Raw genomic sequence first — 17,234 nt, 5'->3', positions numbered from 1 at the left:
GTTTATCTGAGAAAGAGAGAGAGACATTGGAAAGTGGTGCCAACATAAGAAGCATTTTACCCCTCTAGTGGTGGAAGCTGAAACTTACCATTATTAAAAGAGTAGTTCACTTTTAAAAAAAACCTTTGCTGATAATTTACTCTCCCCCATGTCATCCAAGATGTCCATGTCTTTCTTTCTTTAGTCGAAAAGAAATTAAGGTTTTTGATGAAAACATTCCAGGAGCTTTTTCCATATATAATGCACTTTACTGGTAACCAAACGGTTCAAGGTCCAAAAGACAGTTTCGGTGCAAACTGTTCAAAGGGCTTTAAGTTTTTAAGTTTTATAAGCTCAAACGCTCGCCTTGCTCTGTTCTGTGATGCACGTTTGTGACTCTCCGTTCAAACTCGTTCATCAAAATGAACAAATCTTTTTCCGAGTCAATTCCTACATTTCGTTCATTGAATGAACCGAATGACTCGAAAAAAGGTTCGTTCATTTTGATGAACGAGTTCGAACAGGAAAGTCACGAACGTGCATCACAGAACAGAGCAAGGCAAGCATTTGAGCTTATAAAACTTAAACTTTGTTATTTTTTTTTTTTAAATGAGCGATCGTTTCGCTTGATAAGACCTTTATTCATTGTCTGGAATCGTTTAAAGCCCTCTGAACAGTTTGCAGTTTGCACTGAAACTGTCTTTTGGACCTTGAACCGTTTGGTTCCCATTAAAGTGCATTATATGGAGAAAAATCCTGGAATGTTTTCATCAAAAACCTTAATTTCTTTTCGACTGAAGAAAGCAAGACATGGAAATCTTGGATGACATGGGGGTGAGTAAATTTTTTAGCAAAAGTTTTTTTAAAAGTGAACTACTCCTTTAACAAATGCTAGAAAATCGAAGGGTGAAATCATTAATATTTAAAGGTTTTCATACAAAATGTTGTTGTACATTTGGTTAAACATTGAAATCCAAATCCAATATTCACAGCTAAAATGTAAATGCAGAATATTTATTTATAATATAATATTTTTTATAGAATTGTAATTATATAATAATAGTTAACCAAATTTGCTACAATTACAATAAATCTAAATTAATCAAATTGAAATTAATGTTCTAATATTTATATTACCTCAAATGATTCATATTATACATATACATTCATAAGTATCTAAACTTGCAGTCAATAACACATTCAGTATTTATGCACATGTACAAAATGCACTCATGTTAGAAAATTTACGCATACTAAAGACTAAAAAACTGATTTAAGTTCAATAAATTTGATTTTTAGCTGGCAGCTGCACAGAAAGAGGACACGAAAAGGTATGCATAGCAACATAACTGTTTAAAAAAAGAGGAAACTGAAAGGTTTGGGGATGTGTTTATACAAAAACATCACATGACCCGCTATGAGATCAACTGTCAAAACAGAGCTAGGCATTTTAGCTTCAGTGCCCAATAACAGTGAAGAGTGCAAGTAAACTGACCACATAATAAACCAAGACCTGCCATTTAATCCCGGTTCTGTTTGTGTTAACAAGTGAGAACCAGCAGATAATTCAGCACTGAAAATGTTGAAATCAGTGACACTACAGGCCACATATCAGCATATGTGGTTAAATTAATATTTGTCTATGAAATGAACATGCACACAGTGGTCCTAAAAACTATACGCACACTTAGGCCGCACTTAAAACATCATTGATTTAGACAACAAAATATCAAACTAAGTGGTTTCTAAGAGCACAAGATTTTTGTTAGATGCTATGCAGATGCAGAGATTCTTGTCCGCAAGCCAAGTGAAGCATCGCCATGCATGGAGATGCTAATCTCTCACCGTGGAACCAAGTGAAACGGGATTCCTCTACTCTGACAAGGACATTGTACTCCAAGCAAGCGTTTTCCCCCACACATACGTGCACTCACACAAACACACTTGTAGACATGCATTGTTCTGCTTTTCCAATGTCAGCCCTGTGAGAAGCTTGAGAAACAAAGATGTCTCTTTTCAGGGATTTGATTTCCACATGCATCTCACAGAGCTTTGTATGCACTGGTAATCCTGCTGGAAAATCATCTCTGGCAATTTCGGGTTTATCGTTACTAGTGACATGAGACAATTTAGAGTGATACAGAGTGCAAAACAAGAGTGGGAGGCCCGTGAGAGAGAGTTTGAGGCACCAGATAGCAATGAATGAGCGTCTCTCCCTCATTCTTCTACACTGTGTAATATTAAAGTCGAAGGAGGAGAGTGAGACAACTCTTTACCTTTGACCTTTGCGATTAGGGTTCCTGCTGCACTGAGGATTTCAACTGAATTCAAGGAGTGGTGTTTGGAAATCACAGCTTTCAACACACGCAGCAGCTCTCCCAAACGCTCATGAACCACCTGGTGCAGACAATTCTGGTGATCTGAAACACATATAAAGAAGCATTACAGTCATGAAAAAAAAGTCACACACTTCTTAATTTTCTGAAGAAAAAACCCCTGAAAAAACATGATTGGCTGCGAGGGAGTTGCTAGCGTGTTATGGGTCGTCGCTAGAGCATTGATAAGTTGTTGCTTAAGCAACAATTCAATTGTTGATATCAAGAATTACATTTTTTATATCAATAATGTAATTCTTGATATCAAAAATGTAATTCTTCATATCAACAATTGTATTTTCACTAGTGAAATGTCACCACCATAGGCAGCCATTCAAAACCAATTGTTGATATCAAGAATTGATTTCTTATTTTGATTAGTTGAAATTCCAATTTCACATATCAGAAATACAATTCTTACTAGTAAAAACCTTTATTTTTGAAATCAAGAATTCAATTGTTACTAGCTGAAATGTCTTGATATTGACAATTAAATTGCTAATGCTACTAGTTAAAAATGTTCATTTTTGATATCAATGATTCAATTTTTACTAGTGACAATGTTAATTTCTGATATCATGAATGTGATTTTTACTAGTAAGAAAGCCATTTTAGATATCTGAAATAATATTGATATCGGAAATACATTTTCAGATATCAAAAATGAACATTTTTACTAGTACCCACTGAATTGTTGATATCAAGAATAGACATTTCATTTAGTGACAATTTAATTATTGATATCAGGAATTCGCATTTTTATTAGTAACAATGTAATTATTGATATGGAAAAAAATTATATGTATACTAGTAAAAAATCAATTCTTGATATAACAATTTATTTTGAATGGCAGCCTATGGAGAAATTTCACTAGTGAAAATACAATTACAGATATATCAGAAATTAAATTGTTGATATCAAGAATTCAATTGTTGATATCAAAAAAACGTAATTGTTGATATCAAGAATTCATATCCTGAAAATGGATAAAAGCTAAAACGGCTTGCCATAGGGGATAGACTTACAGTCTTTACAATGGCTCACACTGTATAAAGGTGATAGATCACATCATTTTCACGATTCAACTTTCAAAACAGTTTTTTCTCAAACTTTTTCAGCTGAACAATCTGTATGTTGTTGTTAAACGTTGAACAAACTGTACTATCCATAACAGCCTATTTATTATTTCTGTCAAAAATGAAATATGGTCCTGACTAAGGTCTATTCTCTTCAGTTAGTTCCATCCATAACAAGTACAAATATCAGAGATCCAACCTGAACTAAGTTGTTTTTTTGACACCTGATTCCGTCTAATACGTCATCAAACACTTAACATGCACCTGATGGAGGAAGAGCTTACACTTAAATTCTGAAAGAATCTTTTGCTTAGATTAGAAACAAAAACACAATGGCATGAACCCGTCTGATCACTACATCTACATTCACATCTCATTACCTTCTGTGGCTGAGATAATAACCATTTCTGAAACACATTTGCTTTCATTATGTAACTCCAGCCTGCTGCCTGGTCAGTCCAAGCACACATTGCACAACCCAACAATTAGTGCCGACTTTCCAGACACATTCAAACTGAACTTCCCACATGGGGCCTTCTATCTATACAGCTTCTTTTGACCTGTTTCCCCCTAGATTCGCAATAGCACACAAACACATACCCACGCACTCGCTTACCCATAAACACATTCAGGGGCACCATGTTCAGTCGCACCCTCTCTCAGCCATCAAAGCCACATTTGTGCTGACGGTGGCCTCTGGATTACCCGGCATACGGAAAAGGGGATCAGGGAGACTTTACCCCCTCTACCCTCTTTTTTCGCTCCATCTCTTTTCCGAAAAGCAACAAAAAGAGCCTGCGGTGGAACTAATGCTGCTGTGGATGGTGACTACCATGGAAATGACTGCTGCTCTCTGGCCTTAGAGAGCCAATGCAGTCTGAGCACATTAGAGTTACGCAAGGGAAGTTAAAGGAAAACAATTTTAGCGATGCAACGATATTGAAATACTGACCTTTATTTTCATGATGTGGGCAATAACCGATAAATGGCCAATAAAATAAAGAAAATCACAAAATACGAAAAAAATACATAACTGTTTGTAAGCTACAGTACAAGTCAGTTTAGACATCACAACATGATCATATAAATCATGAAAGATCAATATTATGATAATAAATAAAAATGAGCATAAAGTCTAAATTAAAAAAATGTCCTCGTGAAATGGTGTTTACTATGCTTTTCATAACATTAATGAAGTATATTTGAAAAGATATTTTAAAATATGTGCAATACAGACTGAAAAATACAATAATGAATAAGACGTCAACTGATATGGTACTGAAATATCATCGTGCAACCTTATAACAGTCCAATCACTGTGGTTCACTAAATCATGTGTAATAATAGAAATCAGTGTGTTCCTCAGCTTCTCAAGAACCTTGAAAGTGGTAAAAAGTAGTGTTGAAAAAGTACCGTCTAAAATCCCAATGCAATACGCATGTGTACCCACATGCCCTGATATGGTTAATGAACTCATACCGTGATCTATAAACACCACCTCCATGCCCTTGAGCAGTAATCGGGATTGCTGTAAACGTACAGTGTGTTACTTTGAATAAAAGCTAAATCAGCCCTTTTCAAACTTGGGTCTGTGGGATTTATAAAAAATTAAATAAAACATTGCCTTTATATTTTAAGATTCCTTTGCCTGGACGTCATAATTTGGGTCTTTCTTAGGCATTAAAATGTTAGAAAACGCCAATATGCCAGAATGACATATCTACATTGATGTTCAACCCTACTGCCCTTACCAGTGTGAACAGCAGGTCTGCCACTGTCCTGTTGCTTAAACACTCATTTATCTTCATCAAGTGTCATGTATAAGCGCTTCCTGATGAGATAACCCATTGCTCTCTTATGAGAACTGAACCAAGCTTTTGTTTTAATCTTCTGTAGCCAATCTTCAGCAGCTCCCCTCCTGTTTGAAAGAGGCCAACCCTGCACTTCTGACCCTGAGACCCCTCGCCATGAGTGCTATTACACATTAGATGAGGTTATTGCATGTGGGAGTGTGCAAGATGTGTTCCCGTAAGCCTACAATGTCTTACTCTGAGCTGTGAGGAAAAAGGCTACTCTAGGTGATTGTGAAGTCACCATGCTTTCCAAGTTAAATCATCTACAGTTCAATGAGTCAATGAGGCCTTGAAAGAGGAAGAGGAACTTCTACAGAGAGTGTTTTACATTTGTATCTGAGGAGTTATAACACGTATCTGAAGACATTTGTGGAATATAAGAAGTTTTTATCATTTTTAAATGAATTAGCCACACCCCTCTATCCATTCTTCCATCCATCCATCCATCCATCCATCCAAATTTTGCTTTTAGAGCTACATGAATTACTTGAATTTTAATTAGACTCAAATTTAAACTGCAATTCTCCATCCTGTTTGTTAGCTCAATTCAAATTCATTAAATTCATTAAAATGTAGAAGACACCAATTCATTTCTTAACTGTGTACAACCTAAATGGCTGACTAAGCATAATCTTAATCTTAATCCCAGCAATGTTGCAAGTCCCATACAAATCTAATAAACCATACCTAAACTAAACTTTTTTCAAAACTTTCAAACAAGATTGTCAAGTCAACATTCAAAGTTTTGCTTTTCTAGACGGGATACAGCACCGTTTCTCAGAGCATTGCACAAACTAAAGACCTCTCAGAGTTAAAGCGATACTCCACTTTTCTTTGGAAATAGGCTTATTTGACCACTCCCCCGAGTTAAACAGCTTCCGAATGTATTCAGCCAATTTTCTGATATTTAGAAGAATAACTTCCTACTATGAAAGTCAATGAGACCAGAAACTGTCTGGTTACTGACATTCTTCTAAATATCAGGAAATCGGCTGAATGGATTCGAAAACGGTAAAACTCAACTGTTTAACTCTGGGGGAGTTGTAAAATGAGCCTATTTCCAAAAAAAAAAGTGGAGTATCCCTTTAAGTATAGAACCAACTAGCTGACTAAATCTTAACTTTAATCTTAATCACTGCAATGCTGAAACTGCCAGACTATTATTGAAGTTCTCTGCTATATTAAGCTTGCATTTCACTTGGGAAACATGAGACCAGGAACATTAACTAAAAGAAATCCTCAATCAGTTTGGCAACAATTATCTACATTACAATCAAGAGAAACAATCTCGTAAAGAGAGAATGAGAGCGGACAGGGAGATATTCGGAGACACAAGAGGATTTCACACCATGATGTGAAGACGGCGAGTATAATAAGCAGGTGGGTCAAAGGTGACCGTCAACCAACCCGAACCTAAATCTCTTAATTGGTGGGGGTCAAATTAAAAACCCTCTTTTAAAGACATTACATTTTGAATGACAATAATACAAACACAAAGCAAGGCCCCATCCCCACACAGCGCTCCCATTCACATGCACACACGGTCACGCATCCCGAAAGAACGGGGGGGGGTTCAGTTCTCCTCGGTACGGCTGAACAGAGAGAATAGAGGCCACAAGACCCAGGGCCATCAAACACTTTAAATGGCTCCCTGCTCGTTTGGGCCGATCCTAAAAAACAACCAATTAGCACAACTGAGTCCTAGAACAGCGGGAAGGATGGGAAGTTGATGATTTTAACCCTGCAGTTCCCAGTTTGGGATGGTTACAACAGCACTGAGTTTGTTCTAACTGGGGCCAAACAGGATCACTCACCAAAAGATTGATATAGCAGGGAAGAGACCCCTCACCGGTGATGACGGGAAACCTTGTTTAACCAAGAGCGAGCTTTCAGCGGGACAAGAAAAGCCTTTCTGATTGGGGGAACCTTCCTTTTGTCTCCGGGGGCCATTTGCAAACAGTTGGGATGTCTTCTTTGGGGCCTGCAGCATGAGGCATTTATAGAACAATAAATCTGGGAGGCTTTCAGAAATGAGAGATGGGCCGTAGGGCTCCACGGGGAACGGAAAAGCGAAGGAAGGGGGAAGTTGGGATCTTCTTCCTGGGTCCAGATATGTGCACCTGGGGGAAGCGTGTATATCCCACTCCTACAAGCCCACTCCGGACTCATTTTTACCCAGTTAGCGTCATGGAAACCCAGCATTCCTGTACGGTGACGCCTCATCAAGTGTAGGAGTGGGAAAAGAGGGGCCACACATGTAAACACACAAGATGTCTTCCAAATAAGTACAACAGCCAAGACTCCTTTCTTGGAAATATGTGTTCCTTAAAACCTGCAGCACGTACAGTAAATAAAACGGCGATAAGTAATGTAATAAGAAACAAAGGAAAACAAGTACAATGAGTGCGCTAATATTACAATTTTGGCTGCTACTGATAATTACTTTCACATTTTGGCCAATATCTAATGAATGGAATTCTTAAAAATCCATAAAAAGTTTTTAAAAAATCAAATAAATACAAAAAATAAGAAAATATAATTTCAAATCAAGTACTGTAAAATCTACAAGACAAATTTAATAATATTTTATACTGAATTATAATATACAGTATAAAAAGTCAATATTTCTAGATTTGATAAAAAATACATTTAACAGTGTGATTAAAGCATTACATTTTAAAATTAAAACCCAATAAGAATCCAGTATCAACTGATCGATACTAGTCTAAATGGGTATGAACAGTTCCATTTTAAAATCCAAAAATGAATTATAATTTTAAAAATCCATTAAAAAAATACAGTACCAACTATACGAAACCTTGGCAACATTCCTCTTCCTGCGACCCCAATCTTGCTCAATCATGCATGGCTAATCATGAGAACAATGAAATAATAAAGCTGAATATGAGAGATGGACGGCAGGGCCTCTTGGCCAGTGTGAAATCACCAAACATGTCATAATTGAGCCAGCTAAGGCCCAATCAAATTATAAAGAGCTTATGGTATTTAATGTAAACCCCACTCCACAAAGGATTAAAAAAAAACATGCTATTATACCATTGAAAATTAATTTTAATTGGAGTCCCACAACAACAACTGCTTGAAAAGCCAGCACAAAGACCAGCAAGAACACTCATTATGATAATCTTCTGATTAGGGGTCAGCAGCAGTGTAGGAGTCAGTAATTTGGTGATCAACATCTTTGGTTACGTTCCTCCTTTATGACTTAAAGTCAAAAGACTTGGTCAAATTCAGACTACTTAGCCTTTAACATGCCCTTTTGACCAGAGTTGCCGGGGCTGACGGTCTAATGCGTTCCTCAGCGCTTACGGCCCACCCCGGGGCACTTTCTGTTGAGGTAGGTGGGCCAGGTCCTCCCCTGTGACAGGGAAGCTCCCAGGATCAGGATATTACATGCTCCGCGGTAAAGGGGCCTTTCGCGTTAGCATCTCCCCCTGCCCCAAAGTACCCTGCTGATCCACCTTTCATCCACTCTTTCCCATGACTGCACACAAAGGGCCAACGTTTAAAAGAGCCTCTTGCACACACAGATACTCGCATAGACTTGACTCGGACATCAAACGGGACAGGTAGAACATTCGCCAACATAAAATGAAACATCTTGCAAACGTTAAATTAATCAAGTCTTAATCTTGTCAATGAAATTATTGACCTTTTTTTACTTCTTCGAGGATAGCGAAGACGGAAATTGCATCAACGATTTTAAATAAAACATGCAAGAAAAAACACCAGATACACAAGATATTAACAATGCATGAAACCAAAAGTATACTTTGTGCAAAAAAAACTAAACAAAAAGCTGTGTAAAAATGGACATTGTCTTGAATGACATGGTAAGGTCACATTATTCATCAAGTGCCATTAGTAATCATGGTACAAAATGCCCTGATTGTTGAAAAGCCTTAAACACCACTTTGAGATGCTCTTCAGATTGATTTTGAATCACATCTACTGTAGGGATTGAAGGACAGCTGATTGTGAAGCCGAACGTTACTTGCAAAATGCATCCATTTTGACAAACCATAATATCTTCACTTCCATTAAATATTCCAAGTATTCATACTCCTAAGTTTCCTTCTGCATATAAATCAGACGCCTCACATGGAGACAGGAATGCGCTTGTTTTCTTTCATCAGACCGCAGAGCTGTCGATCACTCAGAGAGCGGGAAAAAAGACAGCCACCACTCCCTCCTGTTCCCCACGTAATGTTTATGAGGAGAATTGAGCCCCAGCATTCCAGCTATGCCGCATTCAACACGACTGAAAATCTCCCACAGAGCAACGCCGACCAGAACACAGAGAGAGCCCAGCTCTCTCCACACGGATTACTGCGACCAGCTCATCTCGGGCCTGGCAGACCTGACATCCAGAAGGTAGAGAACCAACTTTTGACTTATTGTCAAAAGTCAAGCAGAGTAAAACACAAAAAAAGCTTCACAGCGGTCCTTATAAGCATGACCTACAGATATCTGACAGAAAAATCCTACTCAAACAAAATCTAAACAGATTATTCGCTTCATCCACTAAAAATGGCAAATGATTTATACACTGTAAAAAATATTTTCAAGATTTGTTATCACAACATATTTTCTTTTGTCAAATCAACTTTATAATAATTTATTCAGTTGAGATAACTTATTATTTTGAGTTTCTGATGGTTAAATCTACTTCATTGTATTAACTCACTTTTCCAGTTCAATCAACTTAAACTTTTAAGGCAACCAGGTTACTTACTTTTTTAACTTAAACAATCAATATTTTTTTACAGTGTATTATATATAATGTAAAAAAAAAAAAGAAAAAAAAAAGAAGAAGAAGTCAAGTTTGAAGCCAGTCATGGCTAAATGAATGCTATATTATACGGAATGCAATACAAATCAATTTGCACAATGGGAAGGAAAATGGAAATTGTAGAAACTGTGGCTTAAAAATCTTTTTTAATAAAAATAATTATTTTACTATGTAACACATTACTTGCAGTTTAGGGCCAAATTGTTTACAGACCTTGTGTTTGCTATAGCGATCATCGGTTGATGGCTTAAAGGGGTCATCGGATGCAAAATGTACTTTTTTATGGTGTTTGCACACTGTAAAAAAAATATTGTTGGTTTAACGCGAAAAAGTACACTGTAAAACATATTGTTGTTTTAACTTAAAGTAAATAACCTGGTTGCCTTAAAATTTTAAGTTGATTGAACTGGAAAAAGTGAGTTAGTACAATGAAGGAGATTAATTTAATCATCAGAAACTCAAAATAATAAGTTATCTCAACTAAATAAATTATTTAAGTTGATTTGACAAAAGAAAAAATGTGATAATAAATCTTGAATATATATATATATATATATATATATATATATATTTTACAGTATAAATGTGTCTTTGCAGTGTGTGGACACAACCACCATAAAATGAAAAAAATCCATCCACTCCTTTTTTTTTTAATCCTCAAAAAGTCTAAACACTCTCAATAATCAAGCCATTTGGATTTTCCAAACAATATGATGTCATATATTGCGCATGCTCCGCCCATGACCACTGACAGACTGTGCCATATTAGCATATTTACGCCCTCAGCCATTTGTACTGTATGCCAAGGCAGTCTTGGGTCGACACCCCCAATGGAAGAGAGCGGTGGGGTGAGCGGTTGCTCATTATCATTTAAAGAGACATGCACCGAAACAGGTCGCCGTGAACAGAGCTGTTTTGAGGAAAGGGGTGTTGTTTTACACAAACATTGAGGAATTTTAACCAGAGTATGTTACAAACTTAACATGACCATAAAGAATCATACCAACTTGTGGAAAATGGGCATCCGATGACCCCTTTAAGTCTGGAGCGAAATTATTCTGAAAGGTCATATTAGCCAATAATCTGATGAATTATTCAGTAAAAAAAATAAAATAAATACATTCTTAAATTTATATTTAAAAATGTATACATTTTAAAAAACTAATATATATATATAATTTATCATTCAGACTATTTTTTTTTTTTAAATCCACCTCAGGTGAGTTTTTTATGCACACTTTGGAATTTTTATTTGTATCTTGCTGTGTTCAACTAGCATTTTTGCCAAATATGCCAAATTTTGCATTAAAAAATTCCCATTACACGTTACATTTGAGCGCAAACATGAATGCATTGAGCATATTGAGCATTTAAAGGGATAGTTCACCCAAAAATGAAAAGTATGCTTTTTTTTTTTCTTTTGTGGAACACGTATACATTTCATTGTGTCTTAACACTAGTTGTGCAATTGTCCATAAAGTCCGTGAGAAAAACCAGACAGCTGTTGCTCGGCCAAGGATAAGCCACGGACAGGGTTTCCCCTCTCAACGTGAAGCTGTGTCTCTTTGATGGGCTTTCCATGGCTCAGGCCTCAGATGCAAAACAGGGGCCAATTAATCTTCAACCACTCATCTTGTACCAGGAACCCAGTGCTCGAAAACAGGATTTGAGTCAGATCAAGTTGAGTATTTGGTCTTGCAGGGCTATGCTATAGAACCCCTTGTGTTTTGTGTGGGAGCGGAGGAGATTAATCCATTCCTGACTTTACTGTGGGTAAGGAGACTGCAGGGACACATCAAATCTGCTGCTTTCCAGACTAATGTAATCCAGTGGCAACCGGAGGGCTACCTTAATCTAATCTACAGGATAAATTTGCCGTCTTGGATTCAAGTTGCTAATCCAGAGGGGTGGGATTGATTGGGGGTTGTCTAGATTTAGGGTTAATCTGTAGACCATATTTGCTTGGTTGGTTTGGAGATAAAACACAAAGCTACTGGGACCCTCAGGAGTGGCATCTTGTTACCACTGACCAACATTATCATTTCAGTTTCTTGAAAACTGTTTGACATTCCTTTGTGTCGTATGTTTGACTAGGTTAAAAGCTCTCTCCAAACGTCTGCTGTAAACTTTCTTCATTCCAGAGCTCCTTATGTTAGGACTTTGTATTAATCTGAATGCCTCAAATGGTCAGTTGGTCCTTTAATAAATAAAGCTTTTTTTAAAGGGATACTCCACTTTTTTTTTGGAAACAGGCTCATTTTACAACTCCCCCAGAGTTAAACAGTTGGGTTTTACCGTTTTCAAATCCATTCTCTAACCAGTCAGTTTCTGGTCTCATTGACTTCCATAGTATATATTTTTTTCCTACAATGGAAGTCAAAGAGACCAGAAACTGTCTGGTTACTGATATTCTTCTAAATATCAGAAAATCGGCTGAATGAATTCGAAAACGGTAACTGTTTAACTCTGGGGAACTTGTAAAATGAGCCTATTTCCAAAAAAAAGTGGAGTATCCCTTTAATAAAAAAAACAATAAACTACAAAAATGCTTCATTTTGACATTTTATGCATGACTTAATGATTTAATATGGTACATTCTAATGCCTAAATAGACATCGGCATCACAGCATTGACAAAAACTATTTTAGTGCGTTTCATTTTTTATTCCTTAAATTGTGTTTTTGAATAAGTAATTACTTATCAATAGTTGAGAATGAGATGAGAAAATTCAACAATTGAGCTAAGGAAAATGCATCAAAAGTAATGCTCTTAAAAAATATGTGCTGTAATATAGTGCCATCATTTAAAAAAAAAAAAATTAAATAAAATGATAAAATGAATTGAAGTGAAATTATATAATTCTAGTTTGGGGAAATCAACCAACAAATTTTATTTCAGGATGGCTAACTGTTAAAACTCCACAAATCAGCATAGTCCAGGCAGTAAACAGCTATCCGCAGCCCACACATGTACACTGGTACAGCCAGCCCTGAAGTCTCACAGTTGTGCCTTATCTATTATTCTCTGTGTTTTGCTCAGGGTAGGAATGAATCTCACCTTGCCCTACATTCAGCTTTCCCTGAAGGCTGTAATCTCTGCTCCATGCTCACCTCCTGAATGGGCTCCACTATAGATAAGTAATAAAATCTAGAAGAAAAAGGAGCAAAACACCTGTTCTACTATTTTTTTTTTTTTACATTTTCAACTTTCTTTAGAGTGTAATGTTGCTGTTTGAGCATGAAGATGATCTGCAAAGTCACTCCAAAGGGAGTTATTCGCTATATCAGAGCGCACTGTTTCTGAACTCCCTGAAATGCCATGATCCTAGAGTTTTCTTTCAGGAATGTACACATCACAATATTCCTCATTTAAAAAAACGCCCCAAGGCATAAAAAATAAAGGGTGCAGGGCTTGTCATCTAAATAAATAAATATTAGAAACATTTCATAATGGAAAATGATTTGGTTACATTTAAAAAAAAAATGTAACCGGTTATAAGCGGTTCTAAGTAAGATTCCCAGCTCCAACTCTAATTCTGATGAAACAAGAAAGTGTAATGTGATCTTCAAAGATGATAGACTCATTTATGAGCTCATTTACTTTGCCTTTGAACAAGAATATCTTCAAAGTGGCCATTAAAGGAACTCCTATAGAGAACTGACTGGTGGCTGCACCAAGCATCTTCTTTCAGAGGAGATCTGTCATCTACCAGGAGTACAGCTGGATCACAGCTGCATTAAAATGCCAGAACAAGCCACTGAAATTTGGGACAGCTAAAATTAGGCTGGAATTTCACATTGGAGCATATTGGTTTTCTCAGAGGGGCTAGTGTATGACCTTTTCCCCATAAAACTTAAGAGAAGTTGTATTTCTCATTGTTATCTATATACCATGAGTGAACTCAACACAACATATGCGCACCAGTTGAGAGACCGGCCGTAGTATCACATGGGAAAGAAGCAGTAATCCTAAAAACATTCCTGGCTCGACACCAGGAATTACTCACAGTGACGTCTGACAAATGAAGGTGCTGTGAAACACCTGGTGAGAAGTTCTCAGCACCTAACAAGTTACACATTAACATTACCACAGTGCAGGAATACTGTGAAAATGACCGTTTTTATCACCCTACTGTTCAGCCAAGCAATTAAGTCACCTGAAACCAATGACTCATTAAGAATACTGAAAGATTTATGTGACTAAACACTTAAAACGCAGATGTAAAGCACTCATGACTCATGACATAAAATCAGCTGTGCCACAATGACTATGGAAAAATAAACAGATTCTCTGAAACAGATGAGCTAGAAACACATCTGAAATCTGTTCGGGATTAAAGCAGCCCATATGTATGGTTCATGTGGTCCCTCATGCCTGTGTTTGAAGGTTGTCGTTCACAGGGCAAGTGGTGTGGGTCACCAGCCCCCAAATCACCTCACAATAGGGGCCAGAAAATCACTTTTAGCCGATCAGAGGAAGCCCCCCATGCACTGCAGGCTGGAGCACAATGTGGTGCCACTGGGGATGAAGAGGGGTCTAATCCCACTCATAGACTCGACCTGCACCCCACGGCGAGGGCAGTTTGGACCCTCCACAAACTAAACAGCAACAGTTTGAGACCTTTCCAGCCCGTCGCAGCAAATATGCACAATATTGGAAGTGAAGGGGCTTTTTTATGTATAACAAAAAAATGTTTAATTAAAAAATAAAAACAATTAAAATTTGTTCTCTTATTTGAAATAAATGTGAAATAAAATAAAGTTGAAATAGAAAAATTACTAAACCTAAAAAAAAAGATAAAAAAAAATCAAGCTACATAAAAAAGAAAAAACAACAAGTAATTCTGTGGTTCTGCAACCACAGAAACCGAAAATTCTCGGGCCAGCAGCATTGTCCAAATTTCAATCTTAACCGTTCTATTTCATCAGAAACAATCTTAAAAGTGTAAAATACTACGCTTGTCCTTTAAATTAAATGTGCAATACATTAATATATTTATTTTCATATTAATGCATTTGACAGACACTTTCTGTCTTTGTTTCCACAGTAGTTTCAATTTTGACATTTTTAGGTCAAACCGTTCTTGTCTGTCAGTCATACAATGCAGGTCTATGGTCACCACCTCAAAGAGCATGCACAGAGAAGTCCAAATTAAACATGATTTATTGACCTGTAAATGTAAGTACACATTAATGGCATAAGACACGAAACGAGCGGTTTGTGTGAGAAAACGAACAGTATTTATTTCGTATTTACCTCTTGTAACCACAGCCACGTCCAAGTGATCTGAAGGCACGGGCGCTTCGGTCTGCGATTCCATTGCAATTTCCTGCATATCTAAACATGTTTAGATCCTCACAGTGAAGGGCAACACTTCTGAAATCTCTTCAAGAGGTAAATACGATATAAATACTGTTAGTTTTCTCACACAAACCGCTCGTTTCGTGTCTTATGCCATCAATGTGTACTTACATTTACGAGTCATTAAATCATGTTTAATTTGGACTTCTCTGTGCATTGAGGTGGTGACCATAGACCTCCATTATATGACTGAGAGACAAGAACGGTTTGACCTAAAAATATCAAAATTGAAAATACTGTGGAAACAAAGACACCTAGATCTTGGATGTCCTTGAGGTAAGCTAAAACATACCAAAAAAGTATTTCAAAGTGAACTATCCCATTAAGTGACAACAGCAGTACATTTTGATTAAGGATTACGAAGACAAACTATTTTTTTCCCTTTGACTCTAAACATTCCCAATCATCATAATGGACTGTAAAGTCACTGTACTATAGGACAGCAGAACTGTCAATGTTTTATGCCGGTTCTTTTTGTCCAAAGTGTCCAACATCCAGCAACTGTTGATCTAAGACACTAAAGCAACAAGTGGGCATTTGTTCTGGAGGAATGCAAAGTATGTGGGGGGGATGGGAGAGGAGAGGACTGTGTTTCCCACCCCATCAAAATGATGAGCCGAGACCGTGGTAATGGCTGACCAGGAGAGGGTCAATATTGATTTAACAGTTAAAAATACACCAGATTGGTCCTTTCAAGGTTACACTAGCACTATCAAACAGAGACCTGTAAGAAGAACCAAACCGTACTGAGATATCATTAAGTGTATGAGTTGTGGTTAATTTGATTCTCTTAAAAGTTAGCATAACTAAATGTTTATGTATGGGAAAACAGAAAACATCTGTGAGCGATAAAGCAATCCAAATAGTTATGAGGGAAATATGAGGGAAATTACATGACAATTTGATTATTTACCCATCCTGCACTTGGGGAGAACAGAAACAGTTTACTGTCCCTTAGGAGCTCGTAATAAACAAATGTCCACTCTGAGAAGCACTTAGTTCACATAGACTTCAGGGCGACCAAAGAAGTTAGTGGATTGATAAACAAATAGGCAGTGTCCGAAAAAGCTAGACAGCTAACTTGTTGCCTCACTGCCCTATCAGGCAATGACTTTGCAGGCAGCTTTTGCACTGAAAAGAAATTGATTTCAGACAGACTTCTGAGGCAGCGTTTTAATGATATACAGCAAAATAGAGAAAAGGTGAGAAAACTAAGCGAATCTTTAATAACTACAATAGTAATTTATCGCTAGAAATGGCACTGAACTTGGAAAACGTTGCTCAAAAACATACATTCACACACAAACTGACCTTCAGATGCCATCTTTATTTTTTAGCTCAACTGTCATAGAATGGAAAGCATGGGATTGTGGGATATCAAAAGCAGCGAAGGAAACATCTTCTACGCTGCCTTCAAAAATCGAATCACACACGTTAATTCTGACCAATCGAAGTGTAGTTATGGAAATACGTGGATGTTGTCACGTGACTATATTTTGGTTCGTTTCATCAACTCATTAACTGAAAACCAAAACCCCTGAAAAATGCACCAAAGTATAATTGGTCCAGACCAAATGAACCGAACTACAGATGTGAAAGCACCCTTGGAGACTGGAACTGTGAAGGTAACATTGGATTCACACAGCCTTGATGCCTTCCTACCTTGGAATACGTCCTCCAAAGGCAACGTTTTTCAGTTTTCGGATGCAGCCGGCCCAGACTTTACCACGCGCTTCAGAATAACAAGTTGTGTGAATTTCTCAGCATGTCAGACAG

The 17,234-nt window shown here is 37.2% G+C and overlaps 1 protein-coding gene across 2 annotated transcripts in view; it reads right to left on the bottom strand.

Moving 5' to 3' along the window:
- The window catches only part of arhgap29a (Rho GTPase activating protein 29a), a 42,141-nt gene that overhangs the window by 18,720 nt on the left and 6,187 nt on the right, over nt 1–17,234 (bottom strand). For both annotated transcript variants that reach the window (XM_039684618.2, XM_039684619.2), the window contains exon 3: nt 2,256–2,399. In XM_039684618.2, the coding sequence (XP_039540552.2) occupies nt 2,256–2,399 (144 nt within the window). The remainder of the gene's footprint in view (nt 1–2,255; nt 2,400–17,234) is intronic.

This window comes from Pimephales promelas, chromosome 22 (assembly GCF_988280905.1).
Source record: "Pimephales promelas chromosome 22, fPimPro1.hap1.1, whole genome shotgun sequence".
Taxonomy (NCBI): domain Eukaryota; kingdom Metazoa; phylum Chordata; class Actinopteri; order Cypriniformes; family Leuciscidae; genus Pimephales; species Pimephales promelas.
This window is presented reverse-complemented; position numbering and strand designations above follow the sequence as displayed.